Source organism: Lithobates pipiens, unplaced genomic scaffold (assembly GCF_037356315.1).
Source record: "Lithobates pipiens isolate NorthernLeopardFrog02 unplaced genomic scaffold, aLitPip1_a1.2 Scaffold_16, whole genome shotgun sequence".
NCBI classification, from domain to species: domain Eukaryota; kingdom Metazoa; phylum Chordata; class Amphibia; order Anura; family Ranidae; genus Lithobates; species Lithobates pipiens.
In genome coordinates, this window is record NW_027507748.1 from 139,347,811 (window position 1) to 139,372,217 (window position 24,407).

Below are 24,407 nucleotides of genomic sequence, written 5' to 3' on the forward strand. Positions count from 1 at the left end.
CCCGTTCCCGACCGGAGCACGCCGATGTACGTCAGCAGAATGGCACGGGCAGGCAAATGGGCGTACCTGTATGTCCCTTTAAATTTGCCGCCCTGCCATCGCGAGCGCGCCACCGGCGGTACGCTCACATGCCGGTCGGGACCCCCGGGAGTCCGGTCGCGGGTCCCGCGTACTCGATCGCCGCGGGCATACCCGCGATTGTCTCACGGGGCGGCTGAACGGAGAAATGCCATTGTAAACAGCATTTCCCCCTTTCTGCCTAGCAACTAGTGACGCTGATCTCTGCTCCATGTGATTGGAGCAGAGATCAGTGTTCACTAAATGAAAGCCCAGCCCCCCACAGTTAGTAACACACCCCTAGGAACACTTAACCCCTACATTGCCACCACTGGTTAACCCCTTCACTGCCAGTGCCATTTACACAGGAATCACTGCATTTATATAGCAGTGATTGCTGTATAAATAACAATGGTCCCAAAAATGTGTCAAAAATGTCCGATGCGTTCGCCATAATGTCGCAGTCACAATAAAAATTGCTGATCGCCGCCATTACTAGTAAAAAAAATGTTTTAATAAAAATGCCATAAAACTATCCCCTATTTTGTAAACGCTATAACTTTTGCGCAAACCAATCAATAATCGCTTATTGTGATTTTTTTTACCAAAAATATGTAGAAGAATACGTATCGGCCTTAACTGAGGGAAACATTTTTTTTATATATTTTGGGGGATATTTATTATAACAATAAGTAAAAAATAATGCGTTTTTTTCAAAATTGTCCCTCTATTTTTGTTTATAGCGCAAAAAATAAAAACCGCAGGGGTGATCAAATACCACCAAAATAAAGCTCTATTTGTGAGAAAAAAAGGACGTCAATTTTGTTTGGGAGCCATGTTGCATGACCGCGCAATTGTCAGTTAAAGCGACGCAGTGCCGAATCGCAGGAAGTGGTCTGGTCTTTGACCAGCAAAATGGTCCAGGGCTGAAGTGGATATAGACAGGAAGTGTCTGAAAAGGTCAGCATCTGGGATGCAAAAATGTATGGGAAGAAAAAAAAACTTAAAATATGCAGATTAAGATTTATGCCTTCTTTATGATGGGAATGTTTTTCCAGACCTTTGAGTTTTCCCATCTTCTGTACAATGAAGGTTATATTATGGGTTCATATAATACATAACACAGCAGTACACCATCATCTGTTAGTACCATAACACTATTACAGAATTTCTTGTTCAGAACTTGAACTTATTAAAACCCTTTGAGCAACTTCCATCAGTCTGAACTGAGCACAGAGTACAGACTACCATGTACAATTTATTTTTGTACATGGGAGTTTATTTCAAGAGCAATTCCAGGCAACAAGCAAACACACTGAGCTGATAATTCTATCCGGTTAATACAGCAACTGTGCTAAAGTCGTAAAGTTAGCTCTGAAGTTTGTGTAATTCCATGCAGAATAAGCACATACATCTATACAGGATCAACAGAGGGGCAGTGGGAGTGTACACCCTGGCACCTGTGCTGTAAAACATGTTTTTTCCTTAATTCAAAAGGTAAGCTTCAAGGATAAGGTCACTTAAAAAAATGCACATTTTTTTTTTTTGCAGGTAAAAAAATGTGCATTTACAATTTGTTTTGTTTTTGTAGGAGTCTGGAAAGCATTGCACCCAGGATCAGCAGATTATGGGTGCCATGCAGACTCCTACAGACTTGTCAGTGGAAGCTGTTTCACAAAGATAGAAAGCATCGATGAACTACCTGCTCAATAGCTCCCTGGTAGTTCATTGAGAACTACAAGCCAACATCCGCAAAGGCTATCGGTACTTGTAGTTTACTCATTCACAGAACTCCACCTGCTGTCAAACAGAGAGCCCGGGTCAGGGCGGCTGCAGGGTGGGAACATGTTACATGCTCGTCTCTAAAAACAAGGTGAATTTATCCTTTAAAGCCCAAAATTTTTAAATCCACCCTTACAGTGAGGCCCACTGCACTGCAAGAGTTAACTGCTCCATATAAATAGGGGGTTTCAAAAGAGGCTCTATTATTACCTAATATTTTGCAAGTAGCAGTGCTTAAAGTGATAGCTAACACATACTGTTTCATTTATGTTATGCCTTTTCTGTGTGTGTATGGATAATACCACAGTATTTATTTAAATACAAAAAAAACCCCACCTAAGTATTATCTTTTATAATCGACATACAGCTGTCATGTGACCCAGCTCTTTCCCAGCCCATATGCAGGGGAACATAAGTAGGAGGAGCTTCTAGTTCTCTGCTGCTGGTCACATGTTCAAAATTAAAAACAGCCTTTGGAATAGAAGACAAATATAAAATTAGCATCAAATAAATGTTTGCACTCATCATAAAAATATGTACTTGAACCCAAATGGGGCTATCGGGGGGGGGGGGGGGGTGCCAATCATCACCTGTTTCATGCCCCTCCAGCCTCTGTCTATTGTTTGTATGGGCTTAGAATTACAGGGAGGTGAAGCCTCCATTAATCATCATGTAATATCCTGCCGCCATTGTGTAGAGCTGTCAAGTGGGCATGGAGAAGGAGGGAGGGAGTAGGCTGCGATTCATCCAGAGTGTATGTGCCGGGCACCCACATGTGTGACTCTATAGTCATGTGGGCTGACCAAATAAGAAAAAGGAGGAAATGAGCAGCTTAGAAGGGAAATGAAACTGGAGCATGCTCAGATGTGGCAATGGTTGGTCTACACAATCTTAGGCTGCAGCGGGGACACAGACAAGGAGGTAGGGGCAGTGAACAGCAGGATCAACCAGGTTTATTGCAATCTACAAAAAAAGTGAGTATGAACAGCATATAATACAACATGTACTGACAGTTTTTAGTGATGTGGGTTTAATGACATTTTAGGGGACCCTGCTGAAGCAAAGAGTAAGGTAAGTATATTTACTCCTTAAGCCTCTGCCCCAGGACTAAATGAGCATTTCCCTTTGCAGTGTAGGGTAGACTTTTTAATTTTCCTGAAGTTTGGCTTTAACTATTTCCCACCCGGCCACTGTATATAAACGGCCAGGTGGGAGCGTTCTCTCCTTCTGAGTGGACGTCCCTCAGAAGGAGCGGGATCGCGCACGCATTTGCCTGTGCATCGGCGCAATCCTGATCCGCTCGTGTCACCCGCATACTGTGCATCTCCGATCGGCAGGGGGGCTCTGTGATTGGCCCTCCTGATCATATGATGGGAGTGTCCAATCACAGCCGTCATGTGATGGAAATACAGAGTCGGCTCTCCTCTTCTCCTCACTGACAACTTCTGTGTGAGAGGAGAGCGGATCGCTGAGGGCCGGCTGGTGATCAGTGAGTATGAGCTGTTTTTACAGCTTTTTCTCATTGATCACCAGTCTAGTGTTCCTACAGTGTAAACACATAAAGTTAACACACTTGTCCCCAATACACATATCCTCACATAGTAAAAACGCCTGTCCCCCACATATGTAACAGTAAAATCATGTCCCAATGATTAACTGCACACATATGTCCGTGATCATCTACGCACATCTGTGCATGATCATTTGCGTATATCTGTCCGGGATCACACGAACCAATTATTATACACTTAATGGGATTTTTTTTTACCAAAAACATGTAGCAGAATACATTTTGGCTTAAATTTATGACAAAATTAATTTATTTTAAAATAGAAAATATTGTTTTTTTTTCCAAATTTCCACTCTTTTTTCGCTTATATCACAAAAAATAAAAAACGGAGTCGTGAATAAATACCACCAAAAGAAATATCTATTTGTGTGAACAAAATGACAAAAAATGTCCTTTGGGTACAGCTGTGCATGACCGCGCAATTGTCACTGAAAATGCGAGAGCGCTGAAAGCTGAAAATTGGTCTGGGAAGGATGGGGGTGAAATTTCCCAGTATTGATGTGGTTAAGAATGGTTGGAGGAACACAATTATGTGGTTAAAGTAGTCTATTAAATGCTCACAAACTCCACATCCATTCATTTTCAATTGCTTCATTTGTGTATACAGTGGGTATAGAAAAGAATCACCCCCTAAAAAAAAACTAAAAAACATTCATTGCTTACTATTTTCATAATCGATTAATCGGCCAGTAACATAATGGGGTTAAAAAAAAAACTAAAATTAGCCTTTTATAGTACAAAAAGAGCAAATCACTACTGTAAGTATTATTTTCACTGTTCCACGGTAAAAAAAAAAATGAACCTCTTACAGGAGTTTTTGTACTATAAAGGGCTAATTTTAGTTTTTTTTTTAACCCCATTATGTTACTAAATGTCTTAGGCCTGGTTCACACCTATACGTTTTTTGGTGCTTTTTGAAGAAACACACTACAGTTCATTTCCATGGATTCCTATGGGACACGTTCACATCTATGCTTTTTTCGCCTGCTACGTATTTGAAAAGGGTCAAGGACTTTTTTCAACACAGAATGGTGCTTTTTTGGTTCAATATACTTTAATGGAAAAGCTGCAGAAAATCATGTAATACATTTTTGCAGCAATTTGTGTTTTTTAATCGGCCCAACAACAAATTGGCCCAAAAGAAATGTAAAAACGCAAATCTTAGCAAAATCACGTGAGCAAATATCAAAACACACAGCAAAAAGCACTGCAAAAACAGATCAAAAGCAAACTGCATAGGTGTGTACCGTGCCTTATGCTGGCCTCATGGATCAATTCTCAGAAGAGAATATTCATACGAAAAATATTTGTACATTCACTGAATCAAAGAATGTTTGAAATTTTCACTTGCTTTTAACATTCTGTTTTAAAATAAATGTCATTTCTGAACGAAAACCACATGCACTGTCAGAAAATTCCTTTGACAAAGAAATTTTCTATTATTTCTAAATTTTCTCATCATTGTGGTCGAAAACTAACGATGATTTGACCCCACTAACGATTAGAAAATTGAGCGAAGTTCTTAAAATAATTTTTTTTTTTGAAGGCAGACATTGTTTTTGTATGGCCAGCATATAATATATTATAGTTCTGTTTGAAAATCTGAAAAGCAGTCTTTAACTTTTTTTTTTTCTTTAAATAAAAAAATTTATATGAGTCTGATGATATTTACCAGATTTACCCTCTAATAATATATACAGTATATATCCTCTAATAGTATATACAGTATATCTCTTCTGTTTGATATTCTCAAAGTGGATTCGAGATTTTTCTCCCTAACCATATAATTGATTGATATTTATCACTGCATATAGATATTTAAGAATAAATTGCCTTTTTCCAGCTTTGTGTACCTTTTATTAAGTGTTTGCAGAGACCTAAAGCAGCCTATCAGATCTCTGGGTTTTGAGTACTCAGATTCATAGACCAAGAGACTGGAAAGCTAATTGCTCTAGCTGTGAAATTCCAGATTAAATTACTGCTGCTCGGTGTCTAAACTGAACCATTCAACATTTGCTCAAGAGGTATTTTTATACCTGTTAAAGTGGACCTTTCAGTAACTTTATAAGTGTGCATGAATACATTTTAAACATACCTCTATATACAACAACAGCTTAATTTTTTTTAAACTGTATTTTTTTATTATTATAAAATAGACCCTATACTTCAGGCAAGGGACTTTGCAGTTTTAGTAAATCAACCCTAAAGTGCTATAAATAGGATTTTTTGTACTCACCATAAAATAATTTTCTCTGTAATTCACCGACTGACACAGCTCCTCTCTTAGCCATTGGGTTGTTACGCCACCTTTAGGAGAGGACTAGGCATAACATGTTATGAAAAACACAGAACATTTAGTTACGCCCAAGGGGCAGTCCCTTAGATGCACTGACATCTACCTTGTAGAATTTTGTAAAGGTGTGAACAGACGACCAGGTCGCCGCTTTACACACTTGAGCGAGAGACGCTTGATGTCGGAAAGGCCCAAGACATTCTGATTGCCCTTGTGGAGTGGGCCGTGACCGGAAAGGGGGGCACCTGCCCCTTCAAGGCATAGGCCTGTACTACAATCTGTCTGATCCACCTGGAAATGGTGGCCGATGAGACCGCCATGCCTTTCTTCGGACCAGCCACCGAAACAAGCAGGGAGTCTGACTTTGGGAAGGGAGCCGTGGCAGACAAATACACGCTCAGGGCCCGAACCACGTCCAGGGAATGGAGGGCCACCTTCTTGGGATGTGTCAGCTTAGGACACAGAGATGGTGTCGAAACCACCTTTGGCAGAAAAGAAGGTTGTGGACGCAACACTGCCTTATCCTTGTGGATAACCAGGTAGGGCGACTTGTAGGACAAGGCCGCCAGTTCCGAAACCCTCCTGGCCGATGGAATGGCCACTAGAAAGACCACTTTCTGGGAAAGAGTCAACAGAGGGATCTCTCTATTTTCAAATAGTGTTTTTTGCAGCGCTGATAACACCAGGTTCAGATCCCATGGGGGTAATGGTGGACGCACCGGAGGAACTACATGCGACACCCCTTGAACAAAAGTGCTCACTAGAGAGTGAGATGGCAGGGATCACTGAGAAAAGACAGCCAAAGCTGATATTTGTCCTTTGATGGTGCTCAAAGCCAACTTATGGTCTACTCCTTGCTCAAGAAACAGCAGGACCCTGGATATAGAAAATGAGAGCGGATGCCATCCTTTCTCCTCACACATGGAGATGTAGGCCTTCCAGGTACAATGATATATCTTCAGAGAAGAAGATTTTCGTACCCTCAGCATAGTTGGGATCACCAAGTCCGAAAGACACTGGTTCCTCAACACCCGGCTCTCAATAGCTATACCGTTAAAACCAGCAACAACTCTGGATGCAAAGCCCATTCTCCTGGGTCCAGCATCTGGCGACTTAGATAGTCCGCCTGCCAGTTCTCCACTCCCGGGATGTAAATGGCCACCAGGGCCAGTACATGTCCCTCTGCCCACCGAAGCAATCTCCTGTGCGGCGGCTGAGCTTCTTGTTCCTCCTTGGTGATTGACGTATGCCAACTGGATCCTGATCGGATGCCCTCGCAGTATTATCGACCATGTGGAGCGGCATAGCCTGATCGATCTCAGTTTGAGCAGATTGATTGGCAACTTGGATTCCTCCGCCAACCAGAGGCCCTGGGACAACTGAACTCCCATTACTCAACCCCAGCCTGATAGGCTGGCGTCCGTTGTGATCACTGTCCATTTTAGAGGTAGGAACGACTTCCTGGACTGAAGTGCCGGTCACCTCAGCCACCAGAGCAGGGAATCCCTGACTAACTGGCTCACCTGAATCTACCGATCCAGGGACAACGGAGATTTGTCCCATTTTGTCAAAATCTCCTTCTACAGGACTCTGGTGTGGAACTGGGCATACGGTACTGCCTCATAGGAGGCCACCATGAGTCCCAGGAAGTGTAGCGACTACCAATTGCGGTTCATCAGCAGTTACACCGCGGCTCTGAGAGTCTGCAGCTTGTCTGAAGGGAGAAACCCTCTTGCTTCCATGGAGTCCAGCAGTAAGCCTAGGTACTTCAAACGCTGAGTCGACTTCTTTAGGTTCAACAGCCACCCAAATTCCTGCAGGGTCTGCATGGTGATCGCCACATCCTCCTCTAACTCTGAGGTGGAAGATGCTCTCAGGAGGAGATCCCACAATCGCGATCCCGCATTGCTGTAGCAACGCCAAAACAGGAGCCAATACTTTGGTAAAGACTCGGGGGGCTGATGCCAAACCAAAAGGGAGAGCCACAAACTGGTAGTGGGCATCCCCGACTGCGAATCGCAGAAATTTCTGATGCTGGAGGCATATGGGTATGTGCAAGTATGCATGCTGGATGTCTAAGGACGCCAGGGAGTCCCCTTGATGGAGTGCAGCGACTACTGAGCAAACTGATTTAATTCCGAACCTCTGTACTTTCATAAAGTAATTGAGTGCTTTTAGATCCAAGATTGGACGTACCCCTTTCTTCTTAGGGACTACAAACAGGTTTGAGTAGAACCCCCAGAAACGTTCCGAGTCTGGAACAGGTACTATCACCCCACAACTCTTTACTGCCCCCAAGCTCCAAGAAAATGGCCCCAAGCATCCAGTATAAAGGACATAAACACAGGTAAAATGGCCGCCGAGCTACAGGAAAGCATGCTGCTCCTTGAGACTGACCAAAAAACGGGCTCAGGCTACAAGAAAATGGCCACCGAGCGTCCAGTATAAAGGACAAAAACACAGGGAAAATGGCCACCAAGCTACAGCAGAGCATGCTGCTCCTTGCCCTCACCTAAGATGGCCGGCGAACACTGAATACCAGTGACAGAGAAATGGCGGTGAACAGCGATGCAGCGATCGACAGCCACCAGGCACCCCCCTAGGGAGAGAAAAACGCACATCAGGGCACAGCCAGCCAGCGCAGTCCCCCCCCCAGGTGAGACCCCCCCAGCACATGACACACACACCGCTCAGCAGCCACATGCAGCATCCCCCACAGGGAGGTGGGAGGGAAGATAGGGACAGGGAGAGAAGAGAGGGAGGTGAGGGACCCCCGAATCGACCTCCCAGGGAATGTCCAGCTGCTCAGCCCCACCGGGGCAGGGAGAGCTGTACTTACCAGTCCTGCAGAGCTGGGAGACATTCCATCACAGACCCCCTCTCCGATCAGTATGGGGTGGCTGTTGGCCCAGCGTACTGTGACGCAGACATCAGTAGTCCAGTCATATGTGTGCCCCGGAGTATTAACGCTCACCGACCACCTCTGGGGCTGAGGTACGTTGTGGCTGACCCAGCGCGGAGCTCTGGTCTGCACACGCTCGCTGGCCAGGCTGGGGAGACCACAAGGATAAGGGTATCCAGCCTGTTACCCAGCTGGCTGTTGATAGCAGATCACAGGATCTTTAGTCTTGCGCAAAAAGCAAAGCTTCTGCAGAAAAAACATGGACCGATGGGCTCGCAGGGTTCCTAGGTCCTTCTCCTTCACTAGGCAAAATAAAAGGCAGCATGGCAGACTGGGGGGTCGTTACCTAAGGGACCACCCCTTGGGCGGAACAAAAAGTTCTGTGTTTTTCATAACATGTTATGCCTAGTCCTCTCCTAAAGGTGGCGTAACAACCCAATGGCTAAGAGAGGAGCTGTGTCAGTCGGTGAATATAAGAGAAAAAAAGATTTAACCAGAAGTTAAAACTCTTCCTTGAACATGGCACTTGGCCCTGTTCAGATCAGTGCAGTGGTTTGCAGATAACGGGACATTTCTTTTCTATTTGTGCTGTGCTCTAGCTCTATCCCAGGCAGAAGCCCAATTTATGGGCAGTCCTATTGGAGAACTACAGCAAAGCACTGAAAAAAAAACCTCTCTCTTTATTCTGCAGCTCAGCCATCTAATCTTCCAGCTCTGTACTACTCTACTTCTCTGTTTTGTACAGCAGAGGAAGGACCCATCCTATACTTACCCGTCAGCTACTCTGAGAAAGGAGACTAGAGTAGTAGCTAGTGTTCTTGTGAATAACGGTGCTCTAGAGATGAGCACCATCAGTCACAAACGTAAGACCACTACAACAAACGCCAGCAACTTCTCTAATCTCTCTCCCCAGAACAGCTGGCAGGCTGGTCTGTGCTCAGTCTTTCTTTCGATGTACAAAGCACAGGGGTAGAGTAGAAGAGGCACAGGGCTGTGAGCTTTGCTCTGGCGTGTACAAGACAAAAATAGTTTTTTTGATACGCCACCCTTCCTCTGAATTCCTAGTGATGGTGCTTGTCTTCGGCAAATGCTTGGAAACTGAGACAAGCGGCATCAATCAAACCTCATTTATTCTTCATCTCCTTGATAGCTACATGGACAAACACACAATTAGCATTTGACAGTCCATAGAAAAATTACACAAAGCGCTACAAGTACTTTGTCCCTTGGGGGACAGGAGACATAAAAAACAAGTTAGACTTCTTTGATTGCCATGACAGTGGTCACCGGGACAAATAGGTTCATCTCCCCAGTGAAGGCTCAGACAGTAAAAACTGTTCCCTACACTATCCACAACTTTATTGTACAGCACTGTGCAATGCATTGGCACTTTACAAAAAAACATATATATACTGTATAATGTGTACATTTATATTTTACATATTAAGACTTAATACTTACCATTGCAAATCCAGAAAGCAAAGCAGAGGTTCTGCTGGAGGCTTTTAGCTTGGCTCTGCTGAGATAGAGTTTCCTCCAGGACAAGGCCTGCACAGAGTGATGATTGGATGTGACCAGCTCCAGGTAACTGCGTCTCACCCAGTCTCTGTAGTCCATGCCTTTGTTCTCCCGCTCAGAGACTGCAGGGGTGGAAGGATCCACCGGGATATTCAGTTCAGTACTCATGGTTGCTTCCCGCTGTAAAGACAAAAATAGTTCAAACAAATCATGCCAGTGCCCAAACATGTGTCTCATGGGAATTAACTTGGCATTACCAATCTTTCAGTAATTCAAGTGAAATACCACTCATATCTAATAAATACAGGGAAAACAGAATTGAAATGATATATTCACATAATCTAAAGAGAAAATCTACAGAACCTCATTAAAGAGAATCTGTTATTCTACAGTTTATGGAAAAGTGACAAATACGAAAGGCAAATCCACTTTGCACTGCAAGTGCACTTGGAAGTGCAGTTGCTCTAAATCTAAGGGGTAGATCTGAAACGAGGAGAAGCTCTGCTAATTTTATCATCCAATCATGTGCAAGCTAAAATACTGTTTTTTATTTTCCTTGCATGTACCCCTTAGATCTACAGCGACTTTACTTACAAGTGCAGTGCAAAGTGGATTTTCCTTTAGTAAATAACCCCCTATGTTTGGTAATACTTGCTTTTGCAGTGTTTCCCTGTCACTTAGGTGCTACATCTGAGCCCCTGGGGAATACCCAGTGATTCTGTGTATGGGGAAGCATGTCACCCCCTCCCCGTTCTCCCAGTGTTCACTTCTCCAGTCTAAGGGCCAACTGCCAACCTTGAACAAGTGAAGAAGGGGAGGGGCTCACTAATCCTGTGCATGCTCTGATACCATCCATCAAAAAGCTTATACAGGGTTTGTACTCCCACCTCCAACAAAGGAACAGGAAGCAACTCTAAGGAGGTTAGGCTGCAAAACGTTGTATCACAGTAATGTTCTGGGATTTGAAATAACAGTGGTTTCTGTGAAATGGGACTGAAGGCACTGAACAAAAGACTTCGAGCACAATCTATTATTTCAGAAGAGATATGCAAAATCTGCAATGTCTCTTCTACTATAAAATACACCTACCTACCTGCTTGCAGTCTTCTGCAGTATGTAAACTGAGCTGCAAATGCGCAGCTCAGCTTACAAGGCCAGCACAGTCCCTGCGTGCCAGGATGACTGACTCCTCTGTATGCATAGAAGTTACCGCATCCAGTACCAGCCAATGGAGATTCCCCGAAGACCAGCACCCTAAGAGAAGATGCCGGAGCTGGCAAGTCCCGTTAGAGAGGAGGTAGTTTAGTGCCTTTAAATCCACTTTAAAATGTAAGAAAAGCCTAAATCTAACTATTCTTAAAAAATGTTCCCTGCGTCTACCTAACCTCTATACATAAGATGCATGCACTTACCTATTTTTAATCTGCTCTGGTCTGGCCATGTGATCATGTAGCTCTGACTAAAGGAGCACTTGACAATGGCTGAGAATTCTGGGATGTGATGTCCCCCATAGGCACCCATAGCCCAGCCATTGTCAGTGCTCCATCCTTTGTCCTGCAGCAGCTGCTCAGTGACACAGGAGAACCGGTGCTGCAGGATCACATGACTAGACCGGACCGGACTAAAATAGGCATGTAGACATCTTTTTTATACAGGTTAGGCAGGATAGGTAGAAGGATTGGGTAGGGGTGGGGGTTGGTTTGACAATTTTAAGAATAGTTAGAGTTAGACTTAGGCTTTCTTCCACTTTAACTGTATTGTATGCTAACTTTCTAGCACTGCCAAGCTAAAAGCAACTGTATGCTGTTATGCAGAACAATAGTAATCTCAAACATAAAAAAATTGAAGACTGGAAGAACTACAAGTGTTGTCCATCTTCCCTATAAGGGCCGGTTCACACAGCGAGGCGAGGCGAGGCGACACGGCTCGCCTCGCCTCGCTCCCGCAAGTCGCCCCCATTCAGTACTATGGAACCGTTCTGAGAGGAGCGACTCGAGTCGCTCCGACTCAGAAAAAAGGTTCCTGTACTACTTCGGGGCGACTTCGGGGGCGACTTGCATTGACTTCTATACAGAAGTCCTCTGCAAGTCGCCGCTGAGCTCCCCGCAGGTCGCGGCGAGGTAAGTCGGAGACGCCTCGCCGCGCCTCGCTGTGTGAACCGGCCCTAACTCGTCTTCATCATTATTTTCTAGTACATTAAATATTAGACTTAAATTATAACTTTCCTTTTCATTTGTTTTTCCCAGTCCTGTGTCCTTGCTCTCCTCATTTCTCCTATACCTAGTAAGAAACCTCTGATCAGCCAGAGAGCTCCTTCAACCTACACTGACCAGTCATCTTCTTGAATTGGCAGGCTGTGGCATACTACTTCTCATCATAGGCCCCAATGAAGAAGCTGTATCTCTGCAGCCTAAACCATTTCATTTCATCAGCTCAACAGATGGTCAACATTATTTAGTGCAATGGGTTCTGCTGTATACACATGATGAAATCTGCAACTTGTACAGCTGTTCACAGCCAAGTATGAAACAAAGTTGGTTATATTGGAAAGACTATAGTACCCATAAAGAGAAAACCAAAGCCCTCAACTTCCCTTCTATGCATATTTCTCTATCTCTATTGCAATTGCATGTTAATCGACTCACTCCAGGGAGGAGAAGTTTTGCAGCTTCATTGCTTTAGTGTTTTATTCTCATACTTCATGTCTGTAACAATGCATAACACCTTTACTTTTATGTACGTACCCCACTGAGCTATGCGGGCGCTTACTTGTCAGGTGCTTCTCCAAATACACAAATGAGCGCCCATTTTGTTATTTGATATATGTTGCATTGTGTATGCTTTCAATGTATGCAGACGTGCGTATGTCCGATATATAAAGTGTGTGTGTATATATACACAGTTTGAATTACTTTTTACTCTGTGGTATAACATTAACCGTTTTTATATACTCTTTTTTTTATATACATCTTTTATCATGGTTCGACCATGTATATACATATATACAGTGGGGATGGAAAGTATTCAGACCATCGAATTACATTTTTTCCTCATTAATGTACACACAGTACCTCATATTGACAGAAAACACAGAATTGTTGACATTTCTGCAGATTTATTAAAAAAGAAAAACTGAAATATCACATGTTCCTAAGTATTCAGACCCTTTGCTGTGACACTTATATTGATGCGATTCAGTTCACTTTGCTATAGTGCTAGAAATGGCTTTATAACCCTTTCCAGACTGATAGATCTCAATTACTTTCTTTCTCAATTGTTCCTGAATTTCTTTGGGTCTCGGCATGATGTGTAGCTTTTAAGGATCTTCTGGTGGACCTTACTGTGTCAAGCAGCTCCTATTTAAGTGATGCCTTGATTGTGAACAGGTGTGGCAATAATCAGGCCTGGGTGTGGCTAGAGAAATTGAACTCAGGTGTGGACAACCACAGTTATAGTATGTTTTAACAAGGGGGGCAATCACTTTTTCACACAGGGCCATGATGGTTTGGATTTTTTTTCACCTTTAATAATAAACACCTTCATTTACAAATTGCATTTTGTGTTTACTTGTGTTGTCCTTGACTATTGTTTAAATTGGTTTGATGTTCCGAAACACTTAAGTGTGACAAACATGCAAAGGAACAGGAAATGAGGAAGGGGGCAAACACTTTTTCACACCACTGTAGCATTGTGATGCAGATGGGAACACCACTAGAACAGAGGAGAGTCCAACATTTGTCATGTGACACATCTCTCATACAGTCATCGCTCTCTATCTAAATCCACCACATGATACAGAATGAAGAGGAATCCCCTCGAAATGCGTTAGCCATTGATCAGCCTATACCCTTGCATGTTTTTTTTTTATCATTTCCACTATTTTATCAAATGAGAATATTGTAACCTGTTTTTATGAACACATAGTAATTTTTGTTATATTCATCTATTTGTTTAGAATAAACGTTATCAACTTGATTCATGCGGTTCACGCGCCTCCTTTCTCCCTCATCACCCAGCTTTTCCAGACTTCCCCCAGTCAGTTCAGGCAGCAGGACACGCATGTTCTCTTCACATAATATATTATATAATTTGAAAATACTACCAATTTGTACTAAAACCGCCAGCACGAGTGCAGGAGAATATCTTTTCTGTCTACACCAATAAGACCCCTTTTACACTGGGGCAGTTTTCAGGCGCTTTAGCACTGGAAATAATCTCTGCTAAGAGCCTGAAAACCGCCTCCCATTCATTTCAGTGTGACTTTTCACAATGGAGCGGTGCGCTTGCGGGACATTCTGAAATGTCCTGCAAGCAGCATCTTTGGGGTGGTTTGGGAGCGCTGTATTTATTGCTCCCAAAATGCCCTGCTCATTGGAATGAATGGGCAGCACTTTAGAAGCGCAGCAACGCAGGAGTTTTTAACCCCTTCTTTGGGGTTTAAAGTGCCGCTTAAACAGCTGCTAAAATGAGTGGTGCTTTAGCACTAACGTGGCTCGACCCCAGCGTGAAAGGGGTCTAAAGTTATTCTCTCAGCGGTTTAGCACACCCGCTCATCCCTTCCAGAGCACATGCTGTTTGTTTACATTTGACATCAGAAGACTGGGAAGGCCGCTGAGTCACCACTGAGAGGGGGAGCAGGGTACACTGAGCTGCTGAGAGAAAAACTTGAATTCAATGCTTTTACTGTGAAATTTGAAGGATTGTTCCATAATGACTTGCAGCTACAGAAGTCAGTGGTTTCTTGTTTTGCTGCTCGTTAAAGTGGTTGTAAACCCTTACAAACCACTTTGACCTACAGGTAAGCCTAGATTAAGGCTTACCTGTAGGTCCAAGAAATATCTCCTAAACCTATACAGTTTAGGAGATATTTACCTGAAGACAGCCACCGCTGTCTATGGCGCATGCGCCGTAGACAGCGGTGCGCAGGCGCACTGGGTAAACCGCAGATTGCTGCAATATGCCGCGAGTGTCGGCTCCCGTGCGCATGCGCGGGAGTGACGTCATCGCTGCTCCGGCGAATCACAGCGCCGGAGCAGCGAGACCCACGAAGACCCACCAAGGAGATGGACACTCGGAACTACAGGGAACAGCGGTGACTTTGCTGGCTCCTGTGTCAGGTAAGTGACACATAATGGGCTACTATGCGATGCATAGTAGTCCATTATGCTTTACCTTTGCAGGGAATCAAAGAGGAAGTAAACTCAAGGTTTACTTCCTCTTTAAGAAAATATAGATACTTCAATGGCTTCTAGTTTATACTCGCAGTTGTGAGGCATTTTTACCATCCCCCTAAGTGGCAAAGACAGCTCTATGGAGGTATACACATGGCATGCATCATATCGCGATGAAGAATTTTCTTCCTGTTGCGTTTCGGGGGCAATACTGCAAGTCTATTGTGACCTATTCAAGAAAATTGGGTCTGCGCATGTGTTGATGCAGCCTTTATGGGGTTAAAACAGGCAGTGGGGTGGCATTATGTCAAATGCCCTCTGAAATACAATCAACCACTAATCATTTTTCTCTTGCTATGGTAGCACTTGAGCAGGCTTGATCCCGAGCTGGACTCTCTGTCCATTCACACACCGAGCATGGCTCGGCCCGCCCCTGCCCTTTCCTCATTGGCTCACTGGCTGTGAGAGTCAGCAGCAGGAGCCAATGGTTCCTGCTGCTGTGTGAGCCAATGAGCGAGTGGCCTGGAAGAGCTTTGGCTCTCATGCACAGCATAGGATAGTGAATGTGCTCAGGTAAGTATAGGGGGGGGGGGCTGGGGAGTTACAACCAAAATGTTTTGTTAGCTTAATGCATAAGTGCATGAAGCTAAAAAAAAAAAAAACCTTGAGCCTTTAGAACCACTTTAACTACTTGCGGACCAGCAGTTTTACTGTGGCAGAATGGTATGGCTGGGCGAAATTATGTTATGTTTTGTTATGTTGCTTCGCCCCGTGGGCACTAGGGGCGCGCACATGCCAGCTGCCTCCCGCGATCGCTCGTGTCACACTGAGAGGGGTGTTCTCTGAGGGGAGAAGAGACTGATCGTGTGTTCATACTAAGTATGAACAGCGATCTGTCATCTCTCCTAGACAATCCCATACCCCTTTCAGTTAGAACACAGAGAGGGAACACAGTTAACCACTTCATCGCCCCCTAGTGTTAACCCCTTCACTGCCAGTGACATTTTTACAGTAATCAGTGCATTTTTATAGCACTGATTGCTGTATAAACGTCAATAGTCCCAAAAATGTGTCAAAAGTGTCTGATGTGTCCGCCATAATGCACAGTCCCGATAAAAATCGCAGATCACCACCATTGCTAGTAAAAAAAAAAAAAATGCTATAAATCTATCCTCTATTTTGTAGACAGTATAACTTTTGCGCAAACCAATCAATATACTCTTACTGCGATTTTTATGACCAAAAATATGGAGAAGAATACATATCGGCCTAAACTGAGAAAAAAATAGCCTTTAAAAAAAAAGGGATATTTATTATAGCAAAAAGTACAAAACGTGTTTTTATCTAAATTTTAAAAATTTTTTGTTTATAGCGCAAAAAATAAAAACCGCAGAGATCAAATACCACCAAAAGCAAGCTCTATTTGTGGGAAAAAAAAGGACATCAATTTAGTTTGGGAGCAGCGCCGCACGACTGTGCACTTGTCAGTTAAAGCATCGCAGTGCCGAATCGCAAAAAATGGCCTGGTCATTCAGCAGCGAAACCTTCCGGGGCAGAAGCGGTTAAACTTCCAATATTTGGGTCTCAATAACATTAACAGTCACAGCCAAAACAGGGACAGTTAGGAGACATGAATATAAAGTTATTTCGAATCCTAGACAAATATATCTCGGCTTCTCCCCGACTATCTGTAACATATCCATCACCACTACAGAATAAATGTCAGGGGAGCCGCTGTGTCCTTTATGAGCCCCTGTAGACTGTTCATATTTTTTTAATCTTATCTGACATTGAAAAGCGATATGCGGGTTAAATCACTAAAAGCTCTCCTAAAGAAACTTTCTTACCACATGCAGGAAATGAGGCTATTAAAATTCAAGTCACAGGATTCCGAACGGAGTGTAAAAAAAAAAAAAAACATTATTACAAAGTCTGTACACTCCGATATTCTCTGGGATTCCAGAACATTAAAACCTAAATCAATTTGTAAAGGTTAGTGATTTTTAAGCCGGTCGCATGCAACAGCAGGAAAAGTAATTCGAAGATCTGACCTTATCGGCTGAACCTGCTGTACACCAGTTCCCAGCTCGGGGGAAACGCTTGCTTTATAGGCCCATCTCCTGCTCACTGACCAAATGACTGGATTTCCTATACCGAATGCTTTGGCTGCCATAAAGTCATTTTAAGTACCATATTAAAGTGGAAGTAAACTTCCGTGCATTACTTTTACCTATAGGTAAGGCTATAATAAGACTTACCTATAGGTAATGTAAATCTATCCTAAACGTGCGTCGGGGGTTAATTGTGTTCCCTAGTGTGTTCTAACTGAAGGGGGGAGGGGACTGTGTAGGGGAGATGACAGATCGCTGTTCATACTCTGTATGAACAGACTGTCTCTTCTCACCTCAGAGAACCATACACTGTGCTTACACACACAGATCCCGGTCCTGCAGCGATTGCGGCAGCCCGGCGGTGATCGCGACCGCCGGGCACTCGCATCGGCTCTGGGGGAGAGCAGCGGGAGCACACGCCCCTAGTGGCCACAGGGAGAAGCGACGTAACACACCGTTGTTTCGCCCAGCCGTGCCATTCTGCCACAGTAAAACTGCGGTGGCTGGTCGGCAAGTAGTAAATCATTACCGTAATGATTAAGCACAAGTTGTCTGTGTAAAACGCGTCTCTGTGACTGTATTTTTGGTGTCATTATGGTGACTTCAAGTGAAGGCTTTTTGGAACCTCTGGATGTGCAGCCATTTTTTTTTTTTAACCACAGTTAGAGGGGCAGTACTACAGGTCAAAAGGTATAGTACTTTGGAGCACCAGGCAAGGTGGCAGCATCAGAGCTTAACCACTTAAGGACCGCCGCATGGCAATGTACGTCGGTGCAATGGCACCGACAGGCACAAGCACGTACATGTATGTGCTCGCCTTCCAGCGGGTGGGGGGTCCGATCGGACCCCCTCCCGCTGGATGCAGTGGTCCGTTTCGCTGCAGGAGCGATCCGGGATGAGGGGATGGCCGTTGGTTTCTGGCCACCCCCTCTCGATCACTCCTGGCGAATGAGAAGCTTCCTCCCGCTGTGTATAGTAAACACAGGCCGGGAGGAAGTGATGTCATTCTCCTCGGGGCGGTCTTTTTGACCGGACTACGAGGAGAACAGTGAAAGTAAGTGTGCACCAACACTACACTGACATGTAGGCACACATAGGCACACAAACTGATTGCAGTGATCATTTATTTACTGATCACTGCATTCAGTGTCAGTTGTGACAGTAAAAACTGCCAGGGCAGTTAGTGTTAGGTCCAGGGTAGCCCCCTACCCCCCCCCAATAAAGGTTTAACCCCCTGATTGCCCCTAGAGTTAACCCTTTCACCCCCTTTTGCCAGTGTCACTAAGCAATCGTTTTTCTGATCGCTGCATTAGTGTCACTGGTGTCGTTAAGTAGCTAGTTATTTTTTTAGCTTCACCGCCAGGTTTTTATAGTGCTAGGTACCCCGATATACAGCCCAATAATGGTTTTAACCCCCTGATTGCCCCTAGTTAACCCTTTCACCCCTTTTGCCAGTATCACTAAGCAATCGTTTTTCTGATCGCTGCATTAGTGTCACTGGTGCCGCTAAGTAGCTAGTTATTTTTTTAGGTTCACTGCCAGGTTTTTATAGCGCTAGGTACCCCAAAATACTACCCAGTAATGGTTTTAACCCCCTGATTGCCCCTAGTTAACCCTTTCACCCCCTTTTGCCAGTGTCACTAAGCGATCATTTTTCTGAACGCTGTATTAGTGTCACTGGTGCCGTTAAGTAGCTAGTTATTTTTTTAGGTTCACCGCCAGGTTTTTATAGCGCTAGGTACCCCGATATACTACCCAATAATGGTTTTAACCCCCTGATTGCCCCTAGTTAACCCTTTCACCCCCTTTTGCCAGTGTCACTAAGCGATCATTTTTCTGATCGCTGCATTAGTGTCACTGGTGTCGCTAGGTAGCTAGTTATTTTTTTAGGTTCACCGCCAGGTTTTTATAGCGCTAGGTACCCCCATATACTACCCAATAATGGTTTTAACCCCCTTATTGCCCCTAGTTAACCCTTTCACCAGCGATCACCGTATAAGTGTCACTGGTGACGCTGGTTAGCCAGTTAGTTATTTAGGTTCCCCGTCAGGTTTTTATATAGCGCCAGGGACCCCCATATACTACCTAATAAAGATTTTAACCCCCTGATTGCCCCTAGTTAACCCTTTCACCAGTGATCACCGTATAAGTGTTACGGGAGACTCTGGTTAGTTCGTTTTCTTTTTATAGCATCAGGGCACCCACCATTTATTACCCAATAAAGGTTTAACCCCCTGATCACCCGGCGGGTGATATTAATTAGGTTTTAGGGTCAGGGTCTGCGTCGCCCCAGGCAGCGCTAGGTTAGTGCCAGTACCGCTAACACCCATGCGCAAAGCATAAACCTCCCGTAGTGGTATAGAATCTGAACAGATCAATATCTGACTGATCAGATCTATACTAGCTTCTCCCGGGAGTTTAGGGTTCCAAAAAACGCATTGTTAGCGGGATCAGCCCAGATACCTGCTAGCACCTGCGTTTTGCCCCTCCGCCCAGCCCCCCCAAGTGCAGTATCGATCAATCACTGTCACTTACAAAACACTAAACACATAACTGCAGCGTTCGCAGAGTCAGGCCTGATAGCGTTTTATATTTAAATCCGGAAGGCAGTGCTTGGTTTTCGGGGTCCCGTACGTGGTTAGGCTCCCAAAAAGTCCCCCATATGTGGTATCCCCGTACTCGGGAGAAGCAGCAGAATTTATTTTGGGGTGTAATTTCACTTATGCCCTTAGCATGTGTGAGCAATATATCATTTAGTGACAACTTTGTGCAAAAAAAAATAAAAATAATTGTAATATTCCTGCAACTTGTGGCAAAATATAAAATATTTCATGGACTCAACCTGCCTCTCAGTAAATAGCTTGGGGTGTCTACTTTCCAAAATGGGGTCATTTGGGGGGTTTTGTGCTATTTTGGCATTTTATGGCCTTCGAAACTGTGATAGGTAGTGAGGAGTGAAATCAAAAATTTGCACCCTTAGAAATCCGGAAGGCAGTGATTGGTTTTCGGGGTGCCGTACGCGGCTAGACTCCCAAAAAGTCCCACATATGTGGTATCCCCGTACTCAGGAGAAGCAGCAGAATATATTTTGGGGTGCAATTCCACATATAACTATGGCATGTGTGAGCAATATATCATTTAGTGACAACTTTTTGTAAACTTTTTTTTTTTGTGTCATTATTCAATCACTTGGGACAAAAAAAAATATTCAATGGGCTCAACATGCCCCTCAGCAATTTCCTTGGGGTGTCTACTTTCCAAATTGGGGTCATTTGGGGGGGGGGGTTGTTCTGCCCTGCCATTTTAGCACCTCAAGAAATGAGAGGCAGTCATAAATTAAAAGCTGTGTAAATTCCAGAAAATGTACTCTAGTTTGTAGACGCTATAACCAATAAATATACGCTTATTGACATTTTTTTTACTAAAGACATGTGGCTGAATAAATTTTACCCTAAATGTATGACTAAAATTGAGTTTATTCGATTTTTCTTATAACAAAAAGTAGAAAATATATTTTTTTCTCCACATTTTCGGTCTTTCTCCATTTATATCGCAAAAAATAAAAATCGCAGAGGCAATCAAATACCATCAAAAGAAATCTCTATTTGTGGGAAGAAAAGGACGCAAATTTCGTTTGGGTACAACATTGCATGACCGCGCAATTACCAGTTAAAGCAGTGCAGTGCGAAATTGTAAAAAGACCTCTGGTCTTTAGGCTGACAATTGGTCTGGGGCTGAAGTGGTTAAGGCCCCTTTGGCATAACTGTTCCGATCAGGTCCGCCTGTCCGTTTTTCAGGCGGACCTGATGGTCCATTCACCCCTATGGTCTGGCAAACATGAACGGACTTTTCCATTTACACCTGCCTACCTCTGATTAGATCCGCTAAAGACAAACAAACGAAGGCGATCCGTCTCCCTCCGTCTAGGCACAATGGAGGGCAGCTGGGTGTAAACAGACAGCAGAATCTGTTTACACCTGGCCGCCCATAGAGCAGAGTGGGGTCTGTCTGTGTTTGCCTTGCAGAAACTGACCAGACACGGACCCTGCTGATCAAAACGGAGTCTGCCATTAGTGAAAGGGGCCTAAAGAATAATGTTACCCCAACATTTTATATTCCGGATATGCTGTACCATGTACTTGTTTGAAAAATCATCCTGTTCTTTTTGTATTTGTCTCTTTGTGTGAAAAACCTGGTGGTCCCGTCAGTCCCTCTGCTCTCAAACTGACCACACCAAGCAGGAGAGCACATACACTTTTTTCAGAAATGCTTTCAGTAAAAAGAAAAAAGAAAAAAAAGAGAGAATTCAAAGTGGTTTTACAACAGACATAACACAGGAAGCAAACATTTCTTCATGTGGGGCTCCTAACCCACTTGTCTTGAACTGTATTATAATTGTATTATCTTCCTTTATTTTTTAAAGAGCTGCACATACTGTTGGCGCTATATAAATCCTGTATAATAATAGTAAACTTTTGCATTAAAAAATGATTGACCAAAAAAGAATAAGCAAAAATGTGACTGACCATAGAGGTAGTTATTACCCACAATTCATTCCACTGCAATACTGGCCTAAGTTAGCAAACATTTTCCCGTTCTTGTATGCGGTGATTCGTATTTATTGCTGTTTTGTTCCCTCATGAGCACTAAAATAAGAAACAGAGTCCCCCATTTTAGAAGCTGGCAAAGTGGAGCTGTAAATGTGTTAGGGCCTATGTGCACAGGCCTTTGCCACTTTTCCCTCCCTACAAATCAATAGGAATTCAAAAACAGCTTGAATAAGGTATACTGCTGGTCAGAAGGAGGTCGAATGTAAGTCAGTTATACTTCTAAAGCAAGGGGTCTTCACATTTTCTAAGCAAAGGGCCAGTTTATTGTCTTTCAGACTTCAGGGTGATTGGACTGTGGCCAGTGGGAATAGAAAATGCCTCAGGGCTTAGTCAGTGGGAGTAAAAAAAAATCTACATGGTGCCTGTGGCCAGTAGGAGGAGGAATAGTGCCCCATCATTGGTATGAATGGGAGGAACATTGCCCTCTAGTTGGCGTCAGTGGGAGGAATAGTAGCCCATCATTGGTATGAATGGGAGGAACATTGCCCTCTAGTTGGCGTCAGTGGGAGGAATAGTGGCCCATCATTGGTATGAATGGGAGGAACATTGCCCTCTAGTTGGCGTCAGTGGAAGGAATAGTAGCCCATCATTGGTATGAATGGGAGGAACATTGCCCTCTAGTTGGCGTCAGTGGGAGGAATAGTGGCCCATCATTGGTATGAATGGGAGGAACAGTGCCCACTAGTTGGTGTCAGTGGGAGGAATAGTGCCCCATCATTGGTATGAATGGGAGGAACATTGCCCTCTAGTTGGCGTCAGTGGGAGGAATAGTGGCCCATCAGTGGTATGAATGGGAGGAACAGTGCCCACTAGTTGGTGTCAGTGGGAGGAATAGTGGGCCAACTTTGGTATCGGTGGGAGGAATACTGCCCCATGTTTGTTGACAGTGCTCCATTATTTATATCAGTGAACAGAAATATGCTCCATTGTTGGCATCCGTCAAGGAACATTGCCCCATTGTTGGTGTCATTGAGAAGAATTATGCACCAATGTTGGTGTTTATGGCAGGAATAGTGCCTTATCCTTACAGTCAGTGGGAGGAACAGGGTCTCAACGTGCCCCAAGAGCCGTATAAAGGCAAGCAAAGGGCTGCAGCCACATTCCACGTGTTTGAAGACCACTGCTCTAAAGGAGCTTAGGTAGTTCTACGTTAGACATGTAAAACTGGTGTTTTTTGGATCACAAGCAGCCCTCTTGCTTCTTTTTTTCTGTAACCCTCAGAAGTTCAGGAATTTTAACTGAAAGAGGACCCAGCTGCTCCTCATTTGACAAAAGCTACACTTCTCTATGTAATTGTGCTGCTCAATACTTCTAGAAATGATTTATAGCCACTTCTCTGGTACAATATCTTGTAAGTTGCAACTGTTGCTTTGATGTCAATTGATAAAGTGCTACAATATTTTTGATGAAATGAAGTAGGTGGGGCCCTACAGAGATATAAAGTGCCCCCTTTGAACATTGATTCCAGTTTCATTTGAGTCTCACGATTGCTCAACACTGTACTGTCTGTGATCATCCACATGCTGCATGCACAGTAACAGACCAGGTACATGAACAGTCTGTGCTCCATGTCAAAGAGCAGGCTTAGGCCTCATTTAAGCCTCGTATACACGGTACCAAAATCAGAAGGGAAAAAAGTCTTAAGACGAGCTGTCTGTGAATTTTCGGATCGTTAGTACGGAGCTTTCGACAGTCGATTTGACTTTTTCATCAGACAAAAGCTGGATGTGCAGCCTATATCATTTTTGTCGGATTTGAACTCAATATCTGATTTTCGGATGGTCCGTACAGTTCAGTGCTCGGAATCGAGGAACGAGTTCGGTCTTAATTCGTTCGTAACCTAGAATTAACATTTGTGACGTTGCAGCTGATGAAATGTCGAAATGCAGTGCACATTCTCATCTTCTTTAACCACTTCAGCCCCAGAAGAATTTACGCCCTTGCTGACCAGAGCATTTTTTGCGATACGGCACTGTATCGCTTTAACTGACAATTGTGCGGTCGTGCAACGTTGCACCCAAACAAAATTGACGTTCTTTTTTTTCCCCACAAATAGAGCTTTCTTTTGGTGGTATTTGATCAACTTGGCGGTTTTAAATTGTTCCTTGGTCTAGAGCAGGGGTAGGCAACCCCCAGCACCACTTAAGCCCCGGACCATTTTGCTGGCCAAAGACCGGAGCACTTTTTGCGATTCGGCACTGCGTCGCTTTAATTGACAAGTAGATCTTTCTTTTGGCGGTATTTGATCACCTCTGCGGTTTTTATTTTTTGCACTACAAACAAAAAAAGAGCGCCAATTTTGAAAAAAAAGCAATATCTTTTACTTTTTGCTATAATAAATATCCCCAAAAAAATACATAAAAAAAATAATAATTTCTTTCTCACTTTAGGCC

At 43.8% G+C, this 24,407-nt stretch overlaps 1 protein-coding gene across 2 annotated transcripts in view; it reads right to left on the reverse strand.

Moving 5' to 3' along the window:
- ORAI2 (ORAI calcium release-activated calcium modulator 2) overlaps positions 1-24,407 on the reverse strand; it is an 87,363-nt gene that overhangs the window by 22,422 nt on the left and 40,534 nt on the right. The window contains exon 2 of one of the 2 annotated variants that reach the window (XM_077480523.1): positions 10,066-10,302. In XM_077480523.1, coding sequence (XP_077336649.1) covers positions 10,066-10,290 — 225 coding nt within the window. In that variant the 5' untranslated portion in view covers positions 10,291-10,302. Of the gene's footprint in view, positions 1-10,065; positions 10,303-24,407 lie in introns of those variants that run through there. The other variant, XM_077480522.1, reaches the window with a different exon arrangement.